At 39.8% G+C, this 22,669-nt stretch overlaps 1 protein-coding gene across 1 annotated transcript in view; it reads right to left on the reverse strand.

Moving 5' to 3' along the window:
* Positions 1 to 9,279, reverse strand: part of col24a1 (collagen type XXIV alpha 1 chain) — a 94,649-nt gene extending 85,370 nt beyond the window's left edge. Inside the window, exon 1 of the mRNA XM_011474161.3 lies at positions 8,610 to 9,279. Within this exon, the coding sequence (XP_011472463.1) occupies positions 8,610 to 8,662 (53 nt within the window). The 5' untranslated portion in view covers positions 8,663 to 9,279. The remainder of the gene's footprint in view (positions 1 to 8,609) is intronic.
* Positions 9,280 to 22,669: the final 13,390 nt, after the last annotated feature.

The following is a 22,669-nucleotide window of genomic DNA, read 5'->3' on the forward strand; positions in this document are numbered from 1 at the left end:
GGGGGCTTTCCTGTTCCGGACTAAAGCTTGTAAACAAAACCTTGTGACTAGAAATTTCTTCACTTTATTGGTCAGGAATCACAAGCGCTGGGCAAAGCAACTAGAGACAGAAATTATGGAAGTCCTGCGCTTTCATTTCATTCATACTTTATATTTCGCTTACAAGTTTTGAACGTCTGTATCAACGTCGGTCTCAACACTGTTTACTCACTTTTTTGATCTGGTAAAGGCATGCTGCAGGGCGGTTACTGGCAATAAGACAGCCAAGTGTTATAGATTGTCAGGAAAACAGTGAAAAGCAATATGTATCACATTAAAAAGTATTTTGATGAGTCGAAAATCATCAGATCACATTTCAATGAGTTTCTGTGTCTCATCGCTGTGGTGTTATGGCATTATTCGTAAGGAACTACTGAGGAATCTTAGAGCGAACCGTAGCTCAGTCAAATTAGAAACGAAGCACACCGCCTTGAAAGATGGGTCAGAGAGCGGTTCCTGGTCCCGGGTTCTGGTTCTGGATCACATTAATCGAACCAAATGTGTCCAGTCTGAATTTCACCCTTAATTATGATTATGCTGTTTTAGCCCCACATTTAAAAAAGAAATGTTTTTTAGGAAATTGTTTCTGCAGAGGCCTAATTTTCTTTATATAAGTCCTCCGTTGTAAGAAAATGATACAAGAACATGTTATAAACAACAAAAATACAATTTTATTCAAAGTGTGTCTTTAAAACCGCACCAGAAAGACCCAAGAGTTTGGAGAAGCTGGTTTATAGAAAAATGAAGCAAAAATGTATGCAAGTGTAGATTGGTGAGTGACAAAGAAGAAGATTGGAGAACATGTTAAAAAGGACGAGTGGTACATGGTTCTATAGAGTTCCAGCGCAGCAGGAAAAGGGATTCAATCAAATTTCAGGATGTCCCAGGAGAAAATATATAGCCTGTGAGAAAGACTAAGCATTGTTCCCAAACAAATCTAAACTAAGGATGGTTCCCGAAAAGTCCCCAGTTATTCCTGACATCGTGAACTCCAGAAAAACAATTAAAAGGAATTGAAGGATGTGACTTTAGCATGCAAACCTGTGAATATTTGCAACCTCAAAAAGCTACTGTCCACCAGAAACTGTTCTCAAAATGCAATGAGAGAAGCTGCTGACTGGCTAAGAATCATGTTTATGGTACATCATAACAGAAAACCCTGCCACAAACAGGAGAAGACTCCTGCAACAACGCAGAATTTCTGTAATTCCCAATGTGAGGAAAAAATAGAATTCAGTTAGAATGAGCACCTGTTTTAGTAAAGATATTTGTGCAACCCAGTTGGGATAGAAAACATCCAAAACAATGAGGCACATCAGTACAGGTAATTTTTTCATATCCATGAGTCATAAGTCAAAAGTTTTCCATTTAAAAAAAGGAATGCTTTGTCTATAAGTTTGCTCAAAAGCTTTGCAGACTGTAAAGTTCTAATTATCCTGACAGAGACATTTTCTGTCTCTGATTTGCAGTTGGTCAATAAAATTTAATGGAAGTCAGAAAGCAGGCATCACTTAAGTGAGGAGAGGAAAAAGCTCAGCTGGGATTTAGAGACAGAGGTGTTTCATCTGCCCTCCATTATCAAGTTTTATGAGATGCATTGCAGAAGGGATCCACATTGCCCCATCTTTTTAGGCTTCCTCTTAATTTCTTTCTTTTTTATTTAGAAGAAAAAACCTCACTGATATAATTTGCTCAGAAATTAAATATAATAAGTCTGCTAGAAAAGCACATGCAGAATCTTTAAAAGTGATGATGTCATGAACCATATTTTCTATTCCTTTAAACTGCATCATTGTAGCTCTCTTTTGAACCTACAAGGACCTAGAGCTTGGGCATTTGCATGATGCAACCACATAAATATTTTGTCAAATGCATTGGACAAATCTGAAGTGAACTCATAAAAAATTACCTAAAACCGTGTATACGAGGGTTAGTTGTATCCAAAAATACCACATAATAAGAACTTTTCTATTAATACTATAAGGAAAAAAAAAGCTTTCTTTTTATTTTTGAAAAAACTAGCTGTCAGTCTCCCAAGATGTCTCAAAATGTTCAGGTCTGAGCTAACTGGTACGCAAGTACAATTAAGAATACTGCTTAAAGGTAATTTAATCAAGAAAAAGGCTTTTTTCTCTTAAAAAATGCAACGTATGTATCAGTAAATCTTTGAGCATAATACCATAAGCACAGCCCACCACCTCAAACACCTTATGCTGTTAATAACAGCAAGACTGGGATGATTTAGGGCAGGGGTCGGCAACCTATGGCTCGCGAGCCATATATGGCTCTTTTGATGGTCACATGTGGCTCGCAGACAAATCTTTAATTATAGTTTTTTTTTTCATTAGACCAGTCCTTCTCGGGCGCGATGCGATGCCAGAGGCGCGCAGTAGTAGCGGTGCTTAGAGAGAGAAATCTGCGCCAGCGCTATCAGTTACTATTATCTATAATTTCACAGAGTTTGTACCAGCTGGAAACCTGTGAATTGACGTGCATAAAACTACGCGCTCCCGTCTCTGAGAAAGAGCGCACAGATGCGGGGACGGGATGTGTGAGGGAGAAAGCAGAGGGTGGGGCTGAGGTGTTGTGGGGACAGGCAGCAGGTGAATCGCGCAGGGATTGTAAAAACGTAAAACCCGCTTCCCGTCACTCACTGTGGCGTGTGAGTGTGTGTTTGGCTCCCCGTCTGCATGTGAGCAGTCTTTCTCACATCTACAGAACATTCAGACCTACGATGACGTTTAAAGTCTCAACGCCTGAACGAAGCAGAAACTCACCACGTATCAACCAGACTAGACCATCAGCAAAACTACCACGAGAAATACTCATCATTTATTAGCAACAGAATAACAATATTAAAAAGAATCCACAGACTTATTGTACTTTAAAAATGTTGAAATTAAATCAAATGCACACATTCATTTGTATATTTAGTTTTAAACAAATTGTCGCGGACTGAGTTGGATGGCTGTTGGGCCGCGTTAAAAGTTCTGGAGTTCATTGAACGCGTCAAGCAGAGCTCTGATTGGCCCTCAGTTCTGTCACTCAGCCTGTTGTTAGGTAGTTTGGACCAATGGGGTTCAGCTATGGGCCGAATAAGGGAAATGGGAGGGCTGCAGCGGGAGCAGGGGAATATAAAGTTGGGAGAAGCGCTCTCGTCTCAGCGGGAGAGATTCAGGAGTTGCTGAATTAATTGAACGGCGTTTGTTGCGGTCTGCAGTAATCGGAATAAAGAACTTTAAAAGAGGTTAAGTCTCCGTGCCTCAGTGTGGGGAAGGGACACTACATTATTGTATGGCTCTTTCGAAATTACATTTCAAAATATGTGGCATTTATGGCTCTCTTGGCCAAAAAGGTTCCCGACCCCTGATTTAGGGCAACAATTTGCCCAGCAAACATTGCAATCAGACCCCCAAAACATGATGCCAACTATACCTGACGATTAAGCTCCAACTTTAAACTGTGTTATACAAACCAATCCCAGTCACCACCGATACCAGGTATTCTAGTCAATGGAGTTTCAACAGCTTTGCATATGCAGATGTCAGCAAACATGATTTAAAATGGAAAATAATAACAATGATAACTTTAGAGACATATACAATCAAAAGAATTACTAAATTATAGATGGGAAAATCATATACTCATGGGGTGTTCAGTGGTTTAGATGTGAAACCCATTGAATCATGGCATGTTCTCAGTTTATATCTTTCTGATCCTGTTTGAGCCTAAGTTTAATCTTGGTGTTTTGATATGCAGTGACTAAAAGTGGTGCGAGTCCGGTTATCAAACTTTACAATAGGAACTTTAAACCACAGCAGTTTTATGTTTGTCTCCTAATTTAATCGTGTCCACATTTCAAGGCATTTTCCGGGGGTCAGATAAGGATGCATTTAAAGTGAAAGAGAAACTAAATTTGGAGAAGAAAAAAAAGAAAGGCAAAATGGTTGTGCCTGCTGTTGGTGCCGCCCGCCCCATCCCTCCTCTGTTGAACTAAAACTTTGGGAGAACATCATCACAGCTACAGATACTGTTTTGAAGTGGAAATGATGTCACCATAACCTCTATTGCCCAATGTCAATCATCTCCCGATAGCCAATTGTCTCAAAGCCCCACCCCCACATAAAATTTGGCTCAGGGGCGAATACAAAAAGTCTGAATTGAAACTCTAAACTGAGGAATGAAAGCAAAGAAGAGAACAAAAAAAATGAGCAGTTGATACATATAAAGATTATTTTTCATTTTTGGTTAATAAGCTTTTTTTTCCAAGTTCAAACTCACAATATTTACTTCAAGTTTACAATGTTTCCTTTTGAGTTTAAAACTGTTTTCAACTTTTACTTTTTCTTTACAATCTGGTTTTTCATTCACCAACATCTGCAGCTGTAAAGCATTCTGTTCTTCTTCTGACCAAATCAATCACAACAACAGCAACTGCTGGCAACACAACACAACAGAAAGCAGCTCTACCATCAGTGTTCAAACTGACAACTAGAGAAGGCTCCTCACATCACTGAAGAAAAGCACTAGTCCTGCTAGACTGAACAGTGTTGATCACAGTGTATTGACTGGAGCAAGAACTCTTGAGTTGGAATCCAGAAAAGTTTGGAGTTTGCTTGGCTGTCTTTGAGAGAGCTCCACAGACATATTTGTTGTTTTAGATCAATGTAGCCCCGTTGACTTGAAAAGAAATAATACAATCAAAAGAAGAGCTGGATAAGGGGTGGGCAGAAAAGGACAACAGGAATTAGAGAAAAAAACGATCGGCTTTTAGTAGAAACATCCCAAGCTGGATTTGTTGCCTGTTCTCCATCAAGAGCGTGACATTCCTCAGCTTGATACAGAGATGCACCCAGAAACAAGAAACAGGAGAGAAACGAGCTGTTTACTCTTTGAATCCATTCATCCATCTGCTGTAAATAGATTTTTGGAGAATCCTGTTTCTTCTTTTAAACTTGGCAGCTAAAGAGCACAGAAAAAGGAACATTTAACATTTCCATATGAAGTATGCAAGACTCTGTGATGCTGATTCGGGCTGTTTTTTTTCCCTGTCATCTATCTCATAAACTCCATGTTCTGAAGGTGTATAGTCACTGCCAACAAACATGATGAAGTAAGAGTTTCATTACATGAGTAGTAATCAAAAAAACGGGAATTTTCTGTGCTTCAAATTATAATTTATTTAGCCTTTTTTAAAAGCCAAAACTGACTAACTTGCTAAATTTGCTGCCAACCAATTTCATTTTTCCTTCTTATTTATTAATTGAAAGTTAAACTCTAGTAAAAGCAACTGAAAACCATTCTGCCAGCTAATCGAATGGACCGCTGAAAGCAAGACAAAGCTCCCCGAACTGAGAGCTCTGTTGACTGAGGGAAATACCACTATGTGAGGAGCGGGTGCTATGTCAAGACTATAAATAATCACAACTTAAAATTCCCCTCTGCCGTGAATCATTCTGACAACAAGAGATCTTATACACCCCCCACCCCCCCACCATCTTTTTTCTCCAAAATGGCCTTGGATGTCCAACAATAGTTCTTTCAATGGAAAAAGAAAAACCTGAGAGGCAGATGGAAAAAGTTTCAGAAGGTTTGGCAAATAAGCGAAAGCACTTCAATGTGTTTAGTCTGCTTAGAATGAAAATAAAACAAGTATTTTCATTTCATCGTTTTCTGAGTGTTGTATTTTTTAAAGGGGCTGACCTTCAACCTATGAGAAGCTTGCAGAAAAAGAAGACAAAGTTAAAGAGGAACAAATACTAAAAATATTGCAATTCTGTTGAAATGGACCACACAAACTGTGGTTTATCTTCAAAACTTTTCATTTGGCTCAAAAAAAAAAACTTGTTGAAACTTGTTAAAGCATCTATGCAAACATGACAAACTGTAATCCCTTTTGCACCAAGATTTTTGTTTTGAAGCATTAGCAGCTCTTGCTCTCTCCACAGAGGGTCATCATACAACGCCTTAAACTTTTTCCGGTTTGCCATTTGTGCCATTCATCTTTAGGAAAGCAGGAGCTTGTCAGCAAACTGCTTGGTTGAAATGCAGTGAGAATGAACAGAGGCTGATAAGAACTCTCAAGAGAATATCAATGATGAACGCAGCTTCACAAAAAAAGATCCAGCAGGCTGCACACAATGCTTACAACCATACGTGATTTTTTTTTACAACTATCCCTTGCTAATCAGGTGTTCTGTTCCTGCATGCTTTGCTTCTCAAGCTCAACAAAAACATTCCTGGACACGAAGAAGTCACTGATCTGCTGCCAGTATCTGTTCCTACTGGCTGCCTGTTAGCTTCAGTTCCTGCATCCTGATCAGAGTTTTTTCAGCATGAAAGAACTTTGTCTCCGCATCCCCATTTGGCAGTTGCTGATCACCACTGACTTGCCAAGGCTTAAAACGCGCTGATTTATAGACGACTCCGGAAGACTAACAATAAAAAAAATCTGAATTTGATGCTAATTTCACACTGTGGTCTCTGCCTGAGTCAAAAGGTCATTGCAACTTGACGAAGGTTGACTAAGTTGACTAAACGAACAAACAAAGGGCTGTGAGTAAACTCTGAGGAGTCTTTATTAGAACCTGCAGATGTTGGGAGGGGGGTAAATACACACACAGATGGGCCAAAAAAAAGAAGCAAGAAGATGAAGCAGCAGTTTCATCTTTGCATTAGTTCATTTTAAGTGTTAGAATAATTGGAAGCAACCAGTTACAAAGTTTCTTGGGAAAAATATAAAAACTTGTACAAACACGTTTCATTCAGAAAAACTGGTGTGCTCAGATGAAACACGTAAACTAAGGAGCGCGGCCTGTCTCTGATAAAAAGTATATTTTATTACAGAAAAAGAGTCAATAACATGCTAATTTCTCCTGTGTACCACAATAAGCTACTAAAGCTGCCCAGTGATAAAAAAAACAGATTTTTTTTCACGTTTTAAATTGTTTTCTGCAACACTACGCAATGCACAGCAGTTAGATTTCCAACTTGGTGTAAAGCAATTCTCAGTTTTTGGTGAAAATAATTGAACTTTTTCACTGCATGTTGGGAGCGTTGCTATTTTTTGCTAAATATATTCAACAAACACAACATTAGGAACACTTTCTTGTGTCTGCTGACACAGCTGCATGAAAATAAAATGTAATTTTGCTTCATAGCTATATTGCAGGACATACATATAACTGGACATATGCTGACGTTTTAGGTGGAAGAGAATCACTTATTAGACTTCCCAGGGGGCAGATTTTGGCATTCATGTCCATAAATGTGCCGTATTTACATCAATCTCTTTTAAGTCTTCAATAATTTTGATGCTAGAAAAACAACTTAACCATCCTGTGAGTGTGTGTGTGTGTGTGTGTGGGGGGGGGGGGTCTCTGAAAGTCAATGACAAATTCTCCACCTAACCAAAGCTATTGATGACAACACGTCTGTGCTTTCCCAGCATGCTCCTGGAGCTGGTCTACATTACATGTGAGTGGTGATATTTGAAGGGGTCTTTCAGATTAAGTTTCCAGCTGCAAAGACTTCAACAGTGGATGATTGTCTCACGCTCAAGAGCCGGTTAACCACTGAGGCGTTGCACTTTAGGGCTGTCTGTGAACTCGAGGGTGGCCACACATCTCCTCAGTTTTCCCATGACAACCTCATGTTCTGTCTCAAACAGACAAACAAATCTCTATTTATTTCAGGTTTGCTGTCTGCAGAGGACAACAGAATACTTTTAAGTGCCTAACTGCATGAAAAATATTTAAAAAAGGGTGCACACAAGTTGAACAGACTTCTGACAGAAGATGATTAATTTCCTGTTAAATACCCTTGGAGGATGTGCAGGTTTTTTATGCTTCACAGAGGCAGCTGAATGCAGCAGAACCTGCATGCTATATGTCAATATTGCACACTACCATGAGGAATGTTTGGGTTTTAGTTTGCTAAATAGCCTCGTTTCATTCAACTCCTGCACATTTGCTGATGTTAGTCATTTTCGAACGCAGTTTCTGCTTTAAAAAAAACAACAACATTTGAACTGTTTATGGATTTGTATTATTTTCTTCCCTCCAGACAACCTCATCAATCCTTCCTGTCTATGCCTCAGGATGTTTCCAACCTATCAGAGCGAATGGAGTGATATGCTTCTACAGGAGACCACATGGTTTCCAGGTTTTAATAGAAGATCCTGGGCTGCATGCTCACATGGAGAGTTCAAAGCCAGCGCTTCACCTGTCAAGAATGAAAACGAATCTGTCTCCAAAGTATTCAAATCCCTCAAAACTCTGAAGTTTATAGAAAACTAGAGTTTATGGAATTCTGTTATAGCCTACTGCATCATGGGGTTCGTGTACATTCAATTGCAAATGAAAGGAAAAACAAATTGCTAATCACATTTATTTATATATTTTGAGGTTTGCGGTCTGTTTTCTGTCACGTTATGATGCCAAAAACCTATAGCTGCTGGGACTTGTTAACCCTGTCTGTCTAAAAACTGTGCAGAAACAGCTTTCGGCTGTCGGTCTGTTCTGGATAGACTTTCATCCGCGCAAATGCGCAATACAGTAACGTCCACTTACGTTGCTGCCGCGGAAACGTGTCCACTCCTTGTCCGTTGAGCTCCTAAATGCATTTGTATGCATTTGTCCAGGCAGCAGAGATCTGGGTGAAAACAGAATCACATTCAAGGGGACACCTGGGCTAACCCTTTAGTAAGCGCCAACGCGTAAAGAGGACGCAGACGCGCTGCCAGCTCAGTCTTTCCTCATCGCACTGCAGTCCAGAGGACGGAACGCTCCCCCTTGTTAGAATGACCCTGTGCGCTCTGCGGCGCGCAGTGATCAGTCCACTTCGATCCAAAGACGCACAGCAGCTGTGCATAAAAGCAGAAGCGGAGCGACTGATGGATCTGTGGCGGAGTTACTGCTCCCTCTCGGGCTTCGCTTTGGTCTCCAGTGCAAACAGCAGATTCAGTGGTGAGCGTCTTCACCTCCAGGCGCTGGTTCCAGCTATGTGCCTTGACTTGCCGCTGATGCAAGTGGACCCCTGTTCACCCCATCCAAACTCCAACCAGCTGCTGGTGTTAAATTTCACCAGTTACGGGATCGTGACATCACGGATGGAGTTTTCCTCTTTGTCCATGCGTGGTTAGTTGCACATCTTTGCAACAATATTTTCCAAAAACAGCTTACTTGCAGGCTATGTGCACTTGCCATGCGCATGCGCTCATCTTGTATTCCCTTGCAAAGTGGGCTCCTCATTGACTCACACAAAACAGGAACAACAGCAGACAGAAAGAGACATGGTCTGCCTCTATTTGACTTCAAGTGAATGTGTCAGGTGCTGCAGCTCAGACTGCAGTTGTTCTGGGAAAATGGCATCCATCCCAACATTTGACAAACATAATGAAAATTGCTCAACCGTATAGTAGTACAAGATTTATTTCAAATCAAATCAACATTTTCATGAAATGAAATATAAGTCTACACAAGACTTTGAAAATATGATTTGAAAGGGGAATGGAAAAAGCTCATACTAATAGGAATTCAATCCCCCACTCAACAACACTCGAAACAGAAAACAACAAGATTAAACAATTCTCTTCTTCAATTCCCTTCTCTTCTTATTTTGAGATATATAAGAAAATGATTACAAGAGAGCTGGTGAGTGTGGATTTTCTTTATTCTGAGACTGGATATAGTTTTAATTTTAAGGAAGTTTCTGCTGTTTTCCACCTAAATATCAATGTTTATCTGTCTGTGTTCTTCCCGTTTTCAGTTACTGATTCTCACCCTGTAAAATAAATGAATCAATAAATAAATAAATAATAACAATAATATTAATATATTAATATGAAGTTAAGAGAAAACATCTCTCTTGTTCTTTAGTTCTTTAAAGGCCCACTCTGATGAATGATATTGTGGCATTTTTTTTGCTGATATTAGGAATTAGGTTTAAAATTAACCTTCTAGGTTTTGTTTTTTTTTCCAATCGTTGTGAATCAGGAGAGGAGAGGACAAAAAAAGACAGTTTAAAGACGATCATATTTGAGATGTAGAAAATACACTGGGTGGGCCACAAGCTCCATGCTCCGCTCCATTCTGATGCATCCACTTGCAGACAAATACAGTGGGGCGAAAAGGTTTTTAGTCAGCCACCAATTGTGCAAGTTCTCCCACTTAAAAAGATGAGAGGCCTGTTACTTTCATCATACCTCAACTATGAGTGACAGAAAAAAACGATTTGTCTGATTTTTAAAGAACTTATTTATACATTATGGTGGAAGTATTTGGTCAATAACAGTAAGTTCAGCTCAATACTTTGTCATGTACCATTTGTTGGCAATGACAGCAGTCAAACATTTCTTAAGTCTCCACAAGGTTTTTGCAAACTGTTGCTGGTATTTTTGGCCCATTCCTCCATGCAGATCTCCTCTAGAGCAGTGATGTCTTTGGACTGCCGCTGGGTAACATAGACTTTTAACTCTTTCCAAATATGTTCTATGAAGTTGAGTAGAATTCTTACCAAAAGGTTCTATTTTGGTTTCATCTGACCATAGGACATTTCCCAATCCTCTTCTGGATCATCCAAATGCTCTCTAACAAACTTTAGGCAGAACTGCACATGCTGGCTTTAGCAGGGGGACACGGCTAGCACTGCAGGATTTGAGTCCCTGCTGCGTAAGGTGTTACTAAGGGTGTCCATTGTTACTTTGGTCTCAGCTCTCTGCAGGTCAGTCACTAGGTCCCACCGTGTGGTTCTGGGATTTTTGCTCACCGTTCTTGTAATCATTTTGACCCCACAGGGTGAGATCTTACGGGGAGCCCCAGATGGAGGGAGATTTTAAGTGGTCTTGTATGTCTTCCATTTCCTAATAATTGCTCCCACAGTTGATCTCTTCACATCAAGCTTCTTACCCATTGTAGATTCTGTCTTCCCAGCCTAGTGCAGGTCAACAATTTTGTTTCTGGTGTCCTTAGACAGCTCTTTGGTCTTGGCCAAACTGGAGTTTGACTGTTTGAGGTTGTGGACAGGTGTCTTTTATATAGATAACAAGTTCAAACAGGTGTCATTCATACAGGTAACAGGTGGAGGACAGAGGATCCTATTACAGAAGAAGTTACAGGTCTGTGAGACCTGTAACTTGCTTGTTTGTTGGTGACCAAATATTTATTTTTCCACCATAAATTTCAAAAACCTCTTAAAAAATCAGTCAGTGGGATTTTCTGTTTTTCTCTTTTCCTCTTTTTGTCTCTCATAGTTGAGGTGCTATGATAAAAATAACAGGCCTCTCTCATTTTTTTAAGTGGGAGAACTTGCACAATTGATGGCTGACTAAATACTTTTTTGTCCCACTGTAGATCCATGTTCGTCTTTTTTTTCCTTGTCTGAGCTGGCGTCCGTCTCAAAATGTTACTGCTGGATAGCTCCAATATTGCTTGTCACTTTTGTTGCAGTGGTAGTGTTAGATTGGGGGTGCGATTTTCATTGGAGATGGCTACATTGTGCGTATTTTCTTTGTAACAGATTAGTTAGAGTGCTACTAAAATAGTCAATGATAAGTTGATCAGTTAGTAATTATCCCGTGTTTGAAATTCTTTTTTATCGTGGCATACATCAAAGGAGAAGAGGAGAGGGAGTACAGGTGGCTGGTGGATGACTTTGTGGCCTGGTGCGGGGAGAATCAGCTGCAGCTGAACATCAAGAAGACCAAGGAGATGGTTCTGGATTTCAGAAGGAAAGCCCAAACTCCTCAGCCAGTGCACATAGAGGGAGAAAGTGTGGAGATGGTACAGACTTACAAGTACCTGGGGGTTGTCTTGGACCACAAACTGGATTGGACTACCAACACGGACCAGCTTTATAAGAAGACCCAGTCCAGGCTGTACTTTCTCCGGAGGCTGCGCTCCTTTAACATCTGCACAAAACTGCTCCACATGTTTTATCAGTCAGTGGTGGAAAGTGCTCTCCTCTATGCTGCTGTGTGCTGGTGCAATACCAGCAAGAAGAACATCTCCAGGCTCAACAAGATCATCAAGAGGGCGAGCTCTGTGGTGGGACTGAAGTTGGATCTTGTGGAGGAGGTGGCTGAGCAGAAAACTCTGACCAGGTTCAGGGCCATCCTGAGGAATCCCTCACATCCCCTATATGAGGCCTTCACCAACAGGAGGAGTACATTCAGCAACAGACTGCTGTCCCAGCGCTGCTCAACAGAAAGACTGAAGAAGTCTTTTGTTCCTCGTGCCATCAGGCAATACAATTATCTGGCAGGGCATCTTAGAAGCAATTTCTTGTAATTCTTGTTTTTATTTATTCATTTAATTTCATTTTCTTACCCACTGTTTTTAAATTATTAATCTTTTTATCTATTAATCTTTTTAGTCTATTGCTATTTTAACTATTTTTATTGTTTTTAATATGTGTATGTGTTTTATGAGTGTGAGCAGAGGGCCATTTTTAAATTTCCTCAGGGATTATTAAAGACCTGTTCTATTCTATTCTATTCATTCTGTGTAATATCTCAGATGAACAGATATTTTTTTTCTACTGATCTTCAAAAAACAAAAAGCATTTTCACAATATCCCACAATAATTACCAATTTACTTGATAAAACTACCAATTAATTGATTCTGTTATACCAAGTAAACAGTTGCTATTGTGCATTACATCAGACCTAAACACTTTTAAACATCAACTAAAGACCTACCTTTCTTAGAATGGCTTTTAATACTCAGTAGTTGGTGGGATCTTATTTTCTTATCTAAGTTTTTAAGCTTTATTCGTATCAAAAATGTATTTTACTTCTTTACCATTAAAGACAAATTTTGTAACCTTTTACCAGTATTTTGGAAACAATATAGATAGTTTCTCTTCCTCATCTCTTCTATCTCTTTTTGTCAAGATTTCAGCAAAAAAAGGCAGAAGCCACATCCTCTCCCTGAAACATCCCAGCATCCTCTACAGGTTAAACCTGGACAAACGGGAGGTCCACATGTTTAGCAGTTTAGGGAACAAGGGAAAAGACAATTCAGAGACAGAACACTTCCTGATTTAAGTCCCAGGTGGGGAGCACAAGGCTAAAGACAGCCTAAAAGACGGTTGAATTGCTGAAACATGGCATCACATAAGAGAGGTCAAAGTGACATGGAAACTATAAGTAGGCCTGCCAACACTGAGGTTAATAAAGATTTTGTGGTAACTTCAAAGTATGTAGCTTTTTGTGCTTCAACATCTATCAACAGTGGTTTGACCCCCACAACCTCGCCCTTCATCATCAGTTGCCCTAAAGGGAGGAGGGACTGGTGTATGGGATGCAGTCCTTTGCATCTTAGCACAGCAATACTTCAAACAGATGGTTGCCTCTTCCTCCAGCCAAACAATACACTGCAATGGTCTTTCTCTGCAAAAATCCTAACCTAAAACTGTAAACAAACTGGTTTACAAGATTGTTTCTGCAGCACAGAAGTGAAGGCTGAATGAAAATCTCCTCTTGAGAGGCATAGGATGTTATATCTGCTGGCTGCTGGAGGAAAATGTGAAAGCCTTAACACGAGTCGTAATAAAATCGATGAAGTTATTGCTTCTCTTGCAGGCCTGTAAAACTTTTTTACTGTTTTTATACCATAAAATGTCCTTGGACAGATTCACAAAAGCTCGAGAGCAACCTCCTGAAAAAGATCCACCTCTCTTTTTTGATTCCTCGCGTCCACATGTGCGATAATAGGAGTCAGATCACGTCATTTTTCCCTCGTGAGGGAATAGATGAAACCAGATGAGTGTACGTTGACCCTCCTTTTGAAACATGTGGTGTTCTCCCTCTGCAGTTTTAGAACCGACATGGCTGGTTAATAAACTGCCTGTGCACTGAAATGTTTTGGAAAACATGTCCTTCCATTTGATAAAATGCTATAAATTGCATGGGGTGAGAGGAGCTGTTCACATCTGACTTCTGAAGCTTAAAAAAGGTGAATAATTAAAACCTCTGATATCAGAATATTATTCAAACAGCTTCACTTGTTCAGCTTAATATATTTTATGAGTGAAAGTTGAGAAATATCCGTCTTGCATTTGCTGGCACATTGGCGGAGTTAGTACTTTTGGACCCAGCATTGTTGCTGGCTTCATTCCCAGATGTTTTATTTGCATATTACCTCCTTGGCTGTCTACATCATTTCAAAAGGGGTTTTGTTTGTGCGTTTTACCCTATTTTCTGCGCATTGTTGAGCACTTTGTGCTATTTTTTACTTTAAAAAGTAATACATAAACTTGTAATACATGCTGGATGATTTCAACTCCATTACTGTTGTTTGGAGTGTGTATTGTCCTTAAGGAAAACGTTTCATAAGCCATGTTACGCCTTGTGAAGGTGGAGAGTGTGATCATTTGCAGTCCCTCAAAAGCAGAGTCAGACAAATTAATTAAAAACAGAAGACAAAAACAGAGGACAGGCTTTGTAACCAACTATCCATTAGAATCAGTTTGAGCCCATGCTGATTGGAACAGACTCCTGCACCTCTCTGAAGTTACTTGATAAGCTGTGAATTTGCTTTGGAGAGGTATGACCTTGTCTTTTGCTGAATTTACCTGAAAATTGACTCTGTTGCTCCCGTCTTTAATCAGAAAAACCACACACCAGCGTAATTTCTGCCCCGTGTTTGTGTCGCCAACTTGCAGAGCTGTTATTTTGGCGAGCGCAGGGAGAGTGGGCAACAGCTGGGGGAGTGCTAAACAGATGGCAAACCACAGAAGCATAGCTGCTACATCGGAGAGTGTGAGTTCTAGCAAGGTTTAGCAGCTTGTTTTGGATCATGGGGAAGAGAGATGGATGGATGGGCCTGGGGAGTCCTGGGTAAAGGGGGTGTATGGGCAGAAAGCATAACGTATTGTGCAGGAAGGAACCATTGAATGTATTTTAGAACTGGACTTAGTGACCCCTTATGTTCCAGATAAGAAGTACCCACTGGTACAAAGATGCCAAAATCATACGGGCTTTTAATGAGACATAAACAACTATCATTCAGTCAAAAAAATTGTCAGAGTAACCATTCTTGCTTTGATACCTTTTGTTTTTATCTCGTTCTTGTTAATGCTAATTTTTTGTCATATTTTCCTGTAGTACAAGTTGTTTAAGTTATAAACTGAACAGCCAGGTGCCTCAATAAAAGTATGTGGTCTTAAATAGAAGGTTGAATAGTTTGATTGACAGATCCCTGAGCCATCTTTCAAGTGGTATAGGTGTGGTCTTCCAACAAATTCATTTGTGATTGGCAAGAGTGGTTCCCATAGAAATGTTGACTCAGACCGACTCCGACCAATCCACAACATGGTAAGTAAGCGTGAAGTTGCAGGGCTGTCGTACAGATAACTTTTTCAACCCCCCTGAAATCTGCGCACTGCGCAGGCAGCCCATGAGTGTTGTTCGAGAGATAAGTGTGCACTCCTTGCATGTCTTTTGCGTGCTCCGTGCTTGCTGCCTGACTGTTCGAAATGAGGATATTAGACAATCCGAGTGTGGTTTGTCTGGGCATACTACAGGTACTCACAGGTATCACCTTCACACCCTGTGCGTGCAGCATTTGCACACAGTAAGGAGCCAGAGAGCTCACCTCACTAACGATTAGAGTGTAGCACAAGAACACTGTACAACAGCATCGCCTGTATATCATCAGAGTGTGAAACTTACCCTTACAAATACTCTACAATACACTTACTACACACGGACAGTTGGACAGTCGTGACAGAGGTCACAAAGAAACTGCAAGGCATACCCGCGCTTTCTTGAAGATGCAACGGCATCTATCAATGACACCATATGAGCCCCGGAGAACCCTAAAACCTACAGCACCCATCCGGGCATGACTACAAACACATTGCTTCAGTGAATAAGAAAATCTTCATTTGTACTGTGTTTCAGAGAACCTTAAAGCTTTTGAGTTGTTTTCATGTTCTTACCCAGATCTCAGCAAAGACTTATCATATTAAGATATTAAAATAAAAAAATTGGGAATCTTTACACTACAAAATAGTTATAAATTTACACATATTATTTGCATATACAAAGAAATATAATTGAAAAGAAAAGGCAAGTGCTATGAAATGCATTAAATGATTGTTCACATCGGCCCTTAGCTTTCTGTGTTGATGAAAGCTTTAAAAAAGAATTAGTGTGCATATCCACTAAGATGCTGCAGTGCAGAATTCCCTTATCCTTCCATTATTTGACAGGTTTTGGTTTGGAAAAAGACGAAAAGAGAGCCTGATTGAGGGAGGATGAAGCAGGCAAAAAAGCCACCTTGACCTCCCTTTCATCTCGGGAGCTGATCCTCTGTTTGGCGTGAATTCTTTGGAGGTGCTGGCTGTTGAACAGAGAGTGGCTTTATGCCTGCTAACTACAATGTTCCTCATACAGAATTCCATTTAATTTCTGTGAAGAACTGGGAGGAAGGCTTTAAAGGCATGTTCGGTCTTATCTGCAGTGATGCCATTAGGCTACCAGTAATTTGGGCCAACTCTCTCAGACTTTCTGTGTGAAGTGATGCCAGTACTAATAATCTTTATACAAAGTAAAGTGTTAAATATTCATAATAGGGGGTAAAGTATAAAAATATGTGGATTGTCGCTCATCTATATGTAGTCACATCCTGTTTGTGGGAGATATTAGCACACCTTTCAGTATAATTGCTAAATTTCAAATTCAGGCATACACTGTATACACAATCTTGCCAAGAATTACATAAAAAATCACCTATCACTTTTTTGATCCATGCTAAGTGTAAAGCTAACGCCAGGGTCAATCTCATGCCTTTTCATGAATTGCGTGATTAAGATTTGTCAACCTGAAAAAGGTAGGAAAATGCTTTTCTTTTTGTTTTCTTGTTTTTTTGTATATATCTAGGAATGTACGGTAATATGTGAAGGAATGTTAATTGAAGGATAGTGAACCATGGAGGTGTTTGAGGGCAGATTCTATCAATTTTAAATGAGATAAGACTGGCACTTTTAGTCTGTTTCTGATCTATGTAGGCTATCTGCCGGTGGTAGCTTCCTTTTTGCGGATGTCAAGATATTATCAATCCCACCATCAGACTCTTTACAGCTCTCTTTAGGCCATTTGGAAGAATGTTAACTATCATTAGCAATCTAAATCTTATACGCACAAAACCTCCAGTGTGGCGCAGGGGATTCAGAATGGGTAGGCTACTAAAACGGAACGGAACGGAAGAAGAAAAAAGCTGCAAACAGGGACCCCAGTCACAGCTGGGTTTGGGAATTCGTGCCCTCAGTTCATGAGCGGAAGCTCCAAACCAGAAAACACTTCACACCGACTCGCTGCTGCCTTTCCTGCACTTAAAGGGGGACAAAAATATTTCACATGTCTGCTCTGACCGCAGCCCTATTTTACATCACAGGTCAACCCCCATCTGACCCACTTAACTAGTCTGTCAACCATAATTCATCATATAATTATGCCCTTTAGAGGACGGATCTGTAGGTTAAGGTGTATACCATTTGTCTTCATTTTGCATTGAAAAAAAATGCATTTTCTTGTAAACTTTGTTAATTTAGGTGCAAATTAGACATATTGTTCCCGCTTTTAAGAAAAGGTTTATCTATTTTTAAATAGCACAATATGGAATAAAACTGCAGCTACTTTCTTATTAAACATTTTTTTTCTGTTTTATAAATCAAATTTGAAATGATTTGGCTTGTAATTTTCAGCCATGAGTATTTTAAACAGGACTCAAGATTGCGTGTCTTTAGCTATGGACACATCAAGCATGAGACGCCCATGCACGAATGTGGGTTTTTGAATGTGCATGGTGTCAACAATGGACAAGAAGGGAGAGACTTCTTCACTTTTCTTTTATCTTTTCTCTATAACGATTTCTCCGTCAAGATCAATTTTCAAATGGTTTGCACTTCCATGAATTTAAGGGACAGCATCCATACCTCCTTACCAAATCCGAGTCCCTTGTTTGTTCAAACTTCAACCTGTTTCAACTTTTAATGCGAGTTCAATCGCCACACATTTTGTACATAATGACACTAGAGTTTTTAACGCAGAAGCCCAACACAAACACATGCACGCATTTACATTTACTTTTCATTAAAAGTGCATTGCAGAGGGCGGTGTGAATGCACTTTTCCAAGAACTAGGCATTGCTGCAAATCAACCCCAAAAGACAACTACCACTCTTCTGAAGATAAATGTTAAAGGCAATGATGGAAGAATCACATTTCAGAAAGCACATTGCATTTTTTTTTTTGCAAAGAGGAAGAATCTACTGGAACACTTGAACAATGTTCCGAGGATTGATAAACCAGAGTGAAATTATTTTTACTCAGTGCTCTGTATTTCAGCAGGACACCAACATCCTATGTTGAGCACAAAGTTGGAAGTGTGATTATAAGGGCCTGTTTCAAAGCAACAGGATGTACAGTAATGTACTTTCCAGTTACTGGACACAGATTCAGGGCAACGTCAGAGGTGCTGACATGGTCTGGGTCAAGTTACACCTCCGAATAAGAAAATGCAATTCATCAACAAAAACTGTGGTGGGTCTGAGACAATATTATAAGGGCAAAATAGGCCTAAATTCCTGCTCAGTAAAACACAGACTTAATAAGAACTTTCATAAAATAACTACAGACAATGAAATCACATGGGTTTGTTTTTCTTTCTAAGATTCTCTTTTCTTTTTCACTAGTTTTCCGAGTAATAAAATAATAATGATGAAAATGTCACTGTGAAAAGATAAGATAAAGGAATTTTAATGCAGCAGTGTTTTTGCAGAAAACAACAGTGGGAATTTCAAAAAAAGGTCTTTGGTTAGAGGCAATACCTACCGGTACCTAATTCTACAAAAGAAGTTAATTATATCAATGTACTACTTATGTTTGGACTATCTAAACAAAATCTAAAGAAATGTGAATCACATACACTTCTTAAAAAAAAACTAAAAAAATTCCAAGGTATATGTTCGCATCGAAAGCTCTACATAAAGTAAAGATATATTTGATATTCCAAATAGATCAAAAAAGTATTTGACAAAGAGGAGTTTCAAACAACGAGAGAAAATTGGGCCTTTTTCTTCCTTTTCTTTTTCTGCTATATACTAGGCCATTTCCACCAACTACAGTTGGAAGAGGCTTGGCGTGAAATGTCGAAGCAATGCAAATCTCGCAAATCTTGTTCCAGATTTTTTCTTTCATGAAAGACTTGGTGTCAAATAATTCCGTCCAGGCAAAAACCGCAATTATTAATTTCTAATTTTTAATTTTGTGAATTTAAAAAGACGCCATCCATATGTCACTACCATATCCAAGTCCCTGATTGGTCTAAGTTCGACCTGGTTAAACTTTCAACACACATTTATTTAAAGGTGGCACAGTTTAAGATAACAAAAACAGTTGTAAACTTGCATAGCTATGCGTGAATGTGAGAGTTTTGAACGCAGAAGCCCGGAAGGCCAATTTACGAGCGTTAATTTTGCTTGGAAAGTGGTAGCTTGAGAATGTGTTGTGAAGGGCGGTAGCTTAAGAAACACAGGGCAATTTCTTTTTGACCTTTACACCACATTGAATACATACATTTAACATTGCAGCATCTTTTTTTTTTAGCAAAATAACATAACATATCTCCTTCAAGAATTAGAGAGATCATGGAATTGCTGCGACTTTCTTTATATTTCACAACAAAACAAACCCATCACGTTCCCTACATGTCAGTTTCTGTTAGGGTTGAAACATCTCGCATCCATCAAGCTGTCCTGTTGTCACAAAGGCAAAAATAGCTTCGACTTCCTGCCTGGCAGTCTTACTGTCTGAGGCAAAGCTGTGCCACCTGTCAGCCAGAGCGCAGGTTAATAGCCAGTTTACAGTCACAGATGGATCATCACCAATGTCTCATGTGTTATCTATTAGGGTCCCAGCCAGCTTCAGTGTGGCTGCCTTGCAGCAAAAGGCTTCATCATCATGACCTCATACGTGTCTGCTTTCCACCTGAAATGTCTTCGACCTACAATACTCCAGAAGAAAAGTCTAGATGACCTTTTTTAAAACTTTTTTCTGCTATGAAACCATAGTAGATGAACAAGTCTTCACAGATGCAGTTTATGAAGTTATAAAAAAGAGGAGCTGTGAGATAAGCAAGGGAGAACTGACCTTACATGAATTGATGAGCCACTTTGGTACAGCTGAGACCTCTTCTTATTCAGGCACTTAACATTTTGCTGTAAAGTGCCGAAACCTATTTTAACCTGATAGATGCCACTTGTGTGGGCTGTAAGCTTAAGTCACATACACCTGTTGACCAGGGGTTGACCAGTACGGGTGCTCCAGGTTTTTGGGCTGTCTGGGTCTGTGGAAGGTCGTACACAGGAGAGGCTGCATCTAAAGGGGAGCACAGATGTGTCTTGAAGAGGTTTTTATGACCATCTTAAGTGGCGTTGTCAAAAATGGAATGTGCAATTGTTGTGGGTGTGTGCATTGTGTTGTTTTTGCAAGGCTAATACAAGCTTCACGCACTTGTGAAGGTAAGGTGCTGCCGTTGCAGTCTGCCTTTACGCCACACTCTAGTGAGGTGTGATTACTGGACCCTTACGGATCCCACACGAATGCCACCTGCACAGGGAAGCATTCATGGGGGGCGTGCATGTAGTACTTAAGTCCTCATAGGTACCCCATAGGAAGCCTGCAGGATGTCCACATAAATGGTCTAATTTCCTAATTTCCACCCAAGGAGCCTGCAAGGAGTACGCACTTGTCACGTAAAAGGCACTGAAGACCCCCTTTGTGCAGTCTGCAGGATTTCGGAAGGTCAAAAAATGAAAAATCCTGCCTCTCACCTACTTCCCCCTTACTTCTACCTAGCGTGTCGTAAAATAAGTATTTGTTGTCATTTGCAGCATGCACATAGAAAAAAATGTGCATTAACATTTTTAGTCAACAAATTCATCAAGTGATCTACAATCTTGAGATATCAACCGTGCCCTGTACAAGTTTGTACATTTTTCACCCTCAAAAATCATGTATCTATCCATAAGGGCAGTTGTGACTAGGGCTTTTGACTTTGCACAGCATAGTCATTCAGGGTGACCCCTCTTAAAACATCACTAAACTAGCAACTAAATACCTTCATTTAAATCAAATTTCAGAACAAGATTATGCTTCATTTCTGCATTGTTATGCCACGTATAAAGCCTTTGTTGGCTCCTGACAGTTAATTTCAGGCACGAGTTTATAAAGAAACAATACTAAGAGGCTGTTTTATGAAACACAATCATGTCCTTGTAACTAGATCTTACATAAAAAGTTTCTCGTTTTTGTAAAATAAAATGCATAAAGCTATGAATTATCTTCCCCAGCCAATGGGTTTTCAGAACAGCACTGAATCAACTGACAATGCAAAGGAGCTACACAAGGCACTAAAGTCTCCAATTCAGTGGACTTGTGGAAGAGTGTCCGCTCTAAGACTGGAAGGTTGTGAGTTCAATTCCACCGTCAAGTCATACCAAGGACTCTAAAACTGAGCCTCCCTGTTTGACACTCAGCATTAACCCTTGTGCTATCTTAGATGACCCCACCCTTACTTTGATGTGTTCTCCCTACCATGACAAAGGTGGATAAAGGTGGAAAGATTTCATGTAATCCATGGACGCCAGTGAAGACCACAAATCATTAAAGAAAAAAAGGATTAGCGCACTGTCTAGTGGGTCTAGATGACCCAACTCCCAACGTTAAAATGCCAAGGGTTAAGGGGTTGAATTGGGGGAGGTTTAAACCAGCAAATTGTTCCCCTCACCACTGCCCCATGGTATGTGTCAAATGCTGAGAATGAATATGACACTTTTGACATCTGATTGGTAGATTGGACTTAACTTTAAGTAATGAATAAAATGACTGCTAAACTCATTTACACATCAAATAAAGTAAAATGTAGCATGTGGCACGGTGGGCATTTTGCACCAAGGCCTTCAGTGATTGCATTCCTCATCCAATCCATGTTAATACACCTTACACACCATCATCAGTAACGCAAGGCCCAGGACTTCATGCACAATCACAATTTAACATGGTTAAAAGGTACATTACTTAGTCACAGCAGACAGATCATTGTTTTGAACAACCTTAGAGAAGTAACTAAAAGATTTTACATTCTGCTGTAAAAGGCAGAGACTTCAGAGTAACACAGTAAATAAATTATCAGCTGTTTTCCGCCAAAAAAGTATACAAATATTTGTCAACTTCTGCAAAACATTTACTATCCATTAAATGCACCTTTTAGTTATTAAGAAATACTCATTTGATGCGTTTTTTTATGAGGGCACGTCTCATCTTTTGAGCTGAACACTAAACGTGGCATTGATAGAGTAATGTCTCTCTCAGCATAAAAAATTCAAAAGGGATTTCTGATCTCAGCACTACAATTCCCCATGTAAAGCCAAGATCTTTGCCTCACTGCATTTCTTTAGTCTATTCAATTGACCAACATCTTAACCACTGTGCCAAAAAATCTAACAAAAGCAAATAACTGCACGTGCTTTCCAGACAGGGAGACCTGGGGTCAAAAACACCATGACTTCCAGGCTGTTGAGCTATGCTCTGCTGGACACTGGACGGCATGGAAACCCAATTATT

The sequence above is a fragment of the Oryzias latipes genome, chromosome 4, assembly GCF_002234675.1.
Source record: "Oryzias latipes chromosome 4, ASM223467v1".
In the NCBI taxonomy this organism is placed as follows: Eukaryota; Metazoa; Chordata; class Actinopteri; order Beloniformes; family Adrianichthyidae; genus Oryzias; species Oryzias latipes.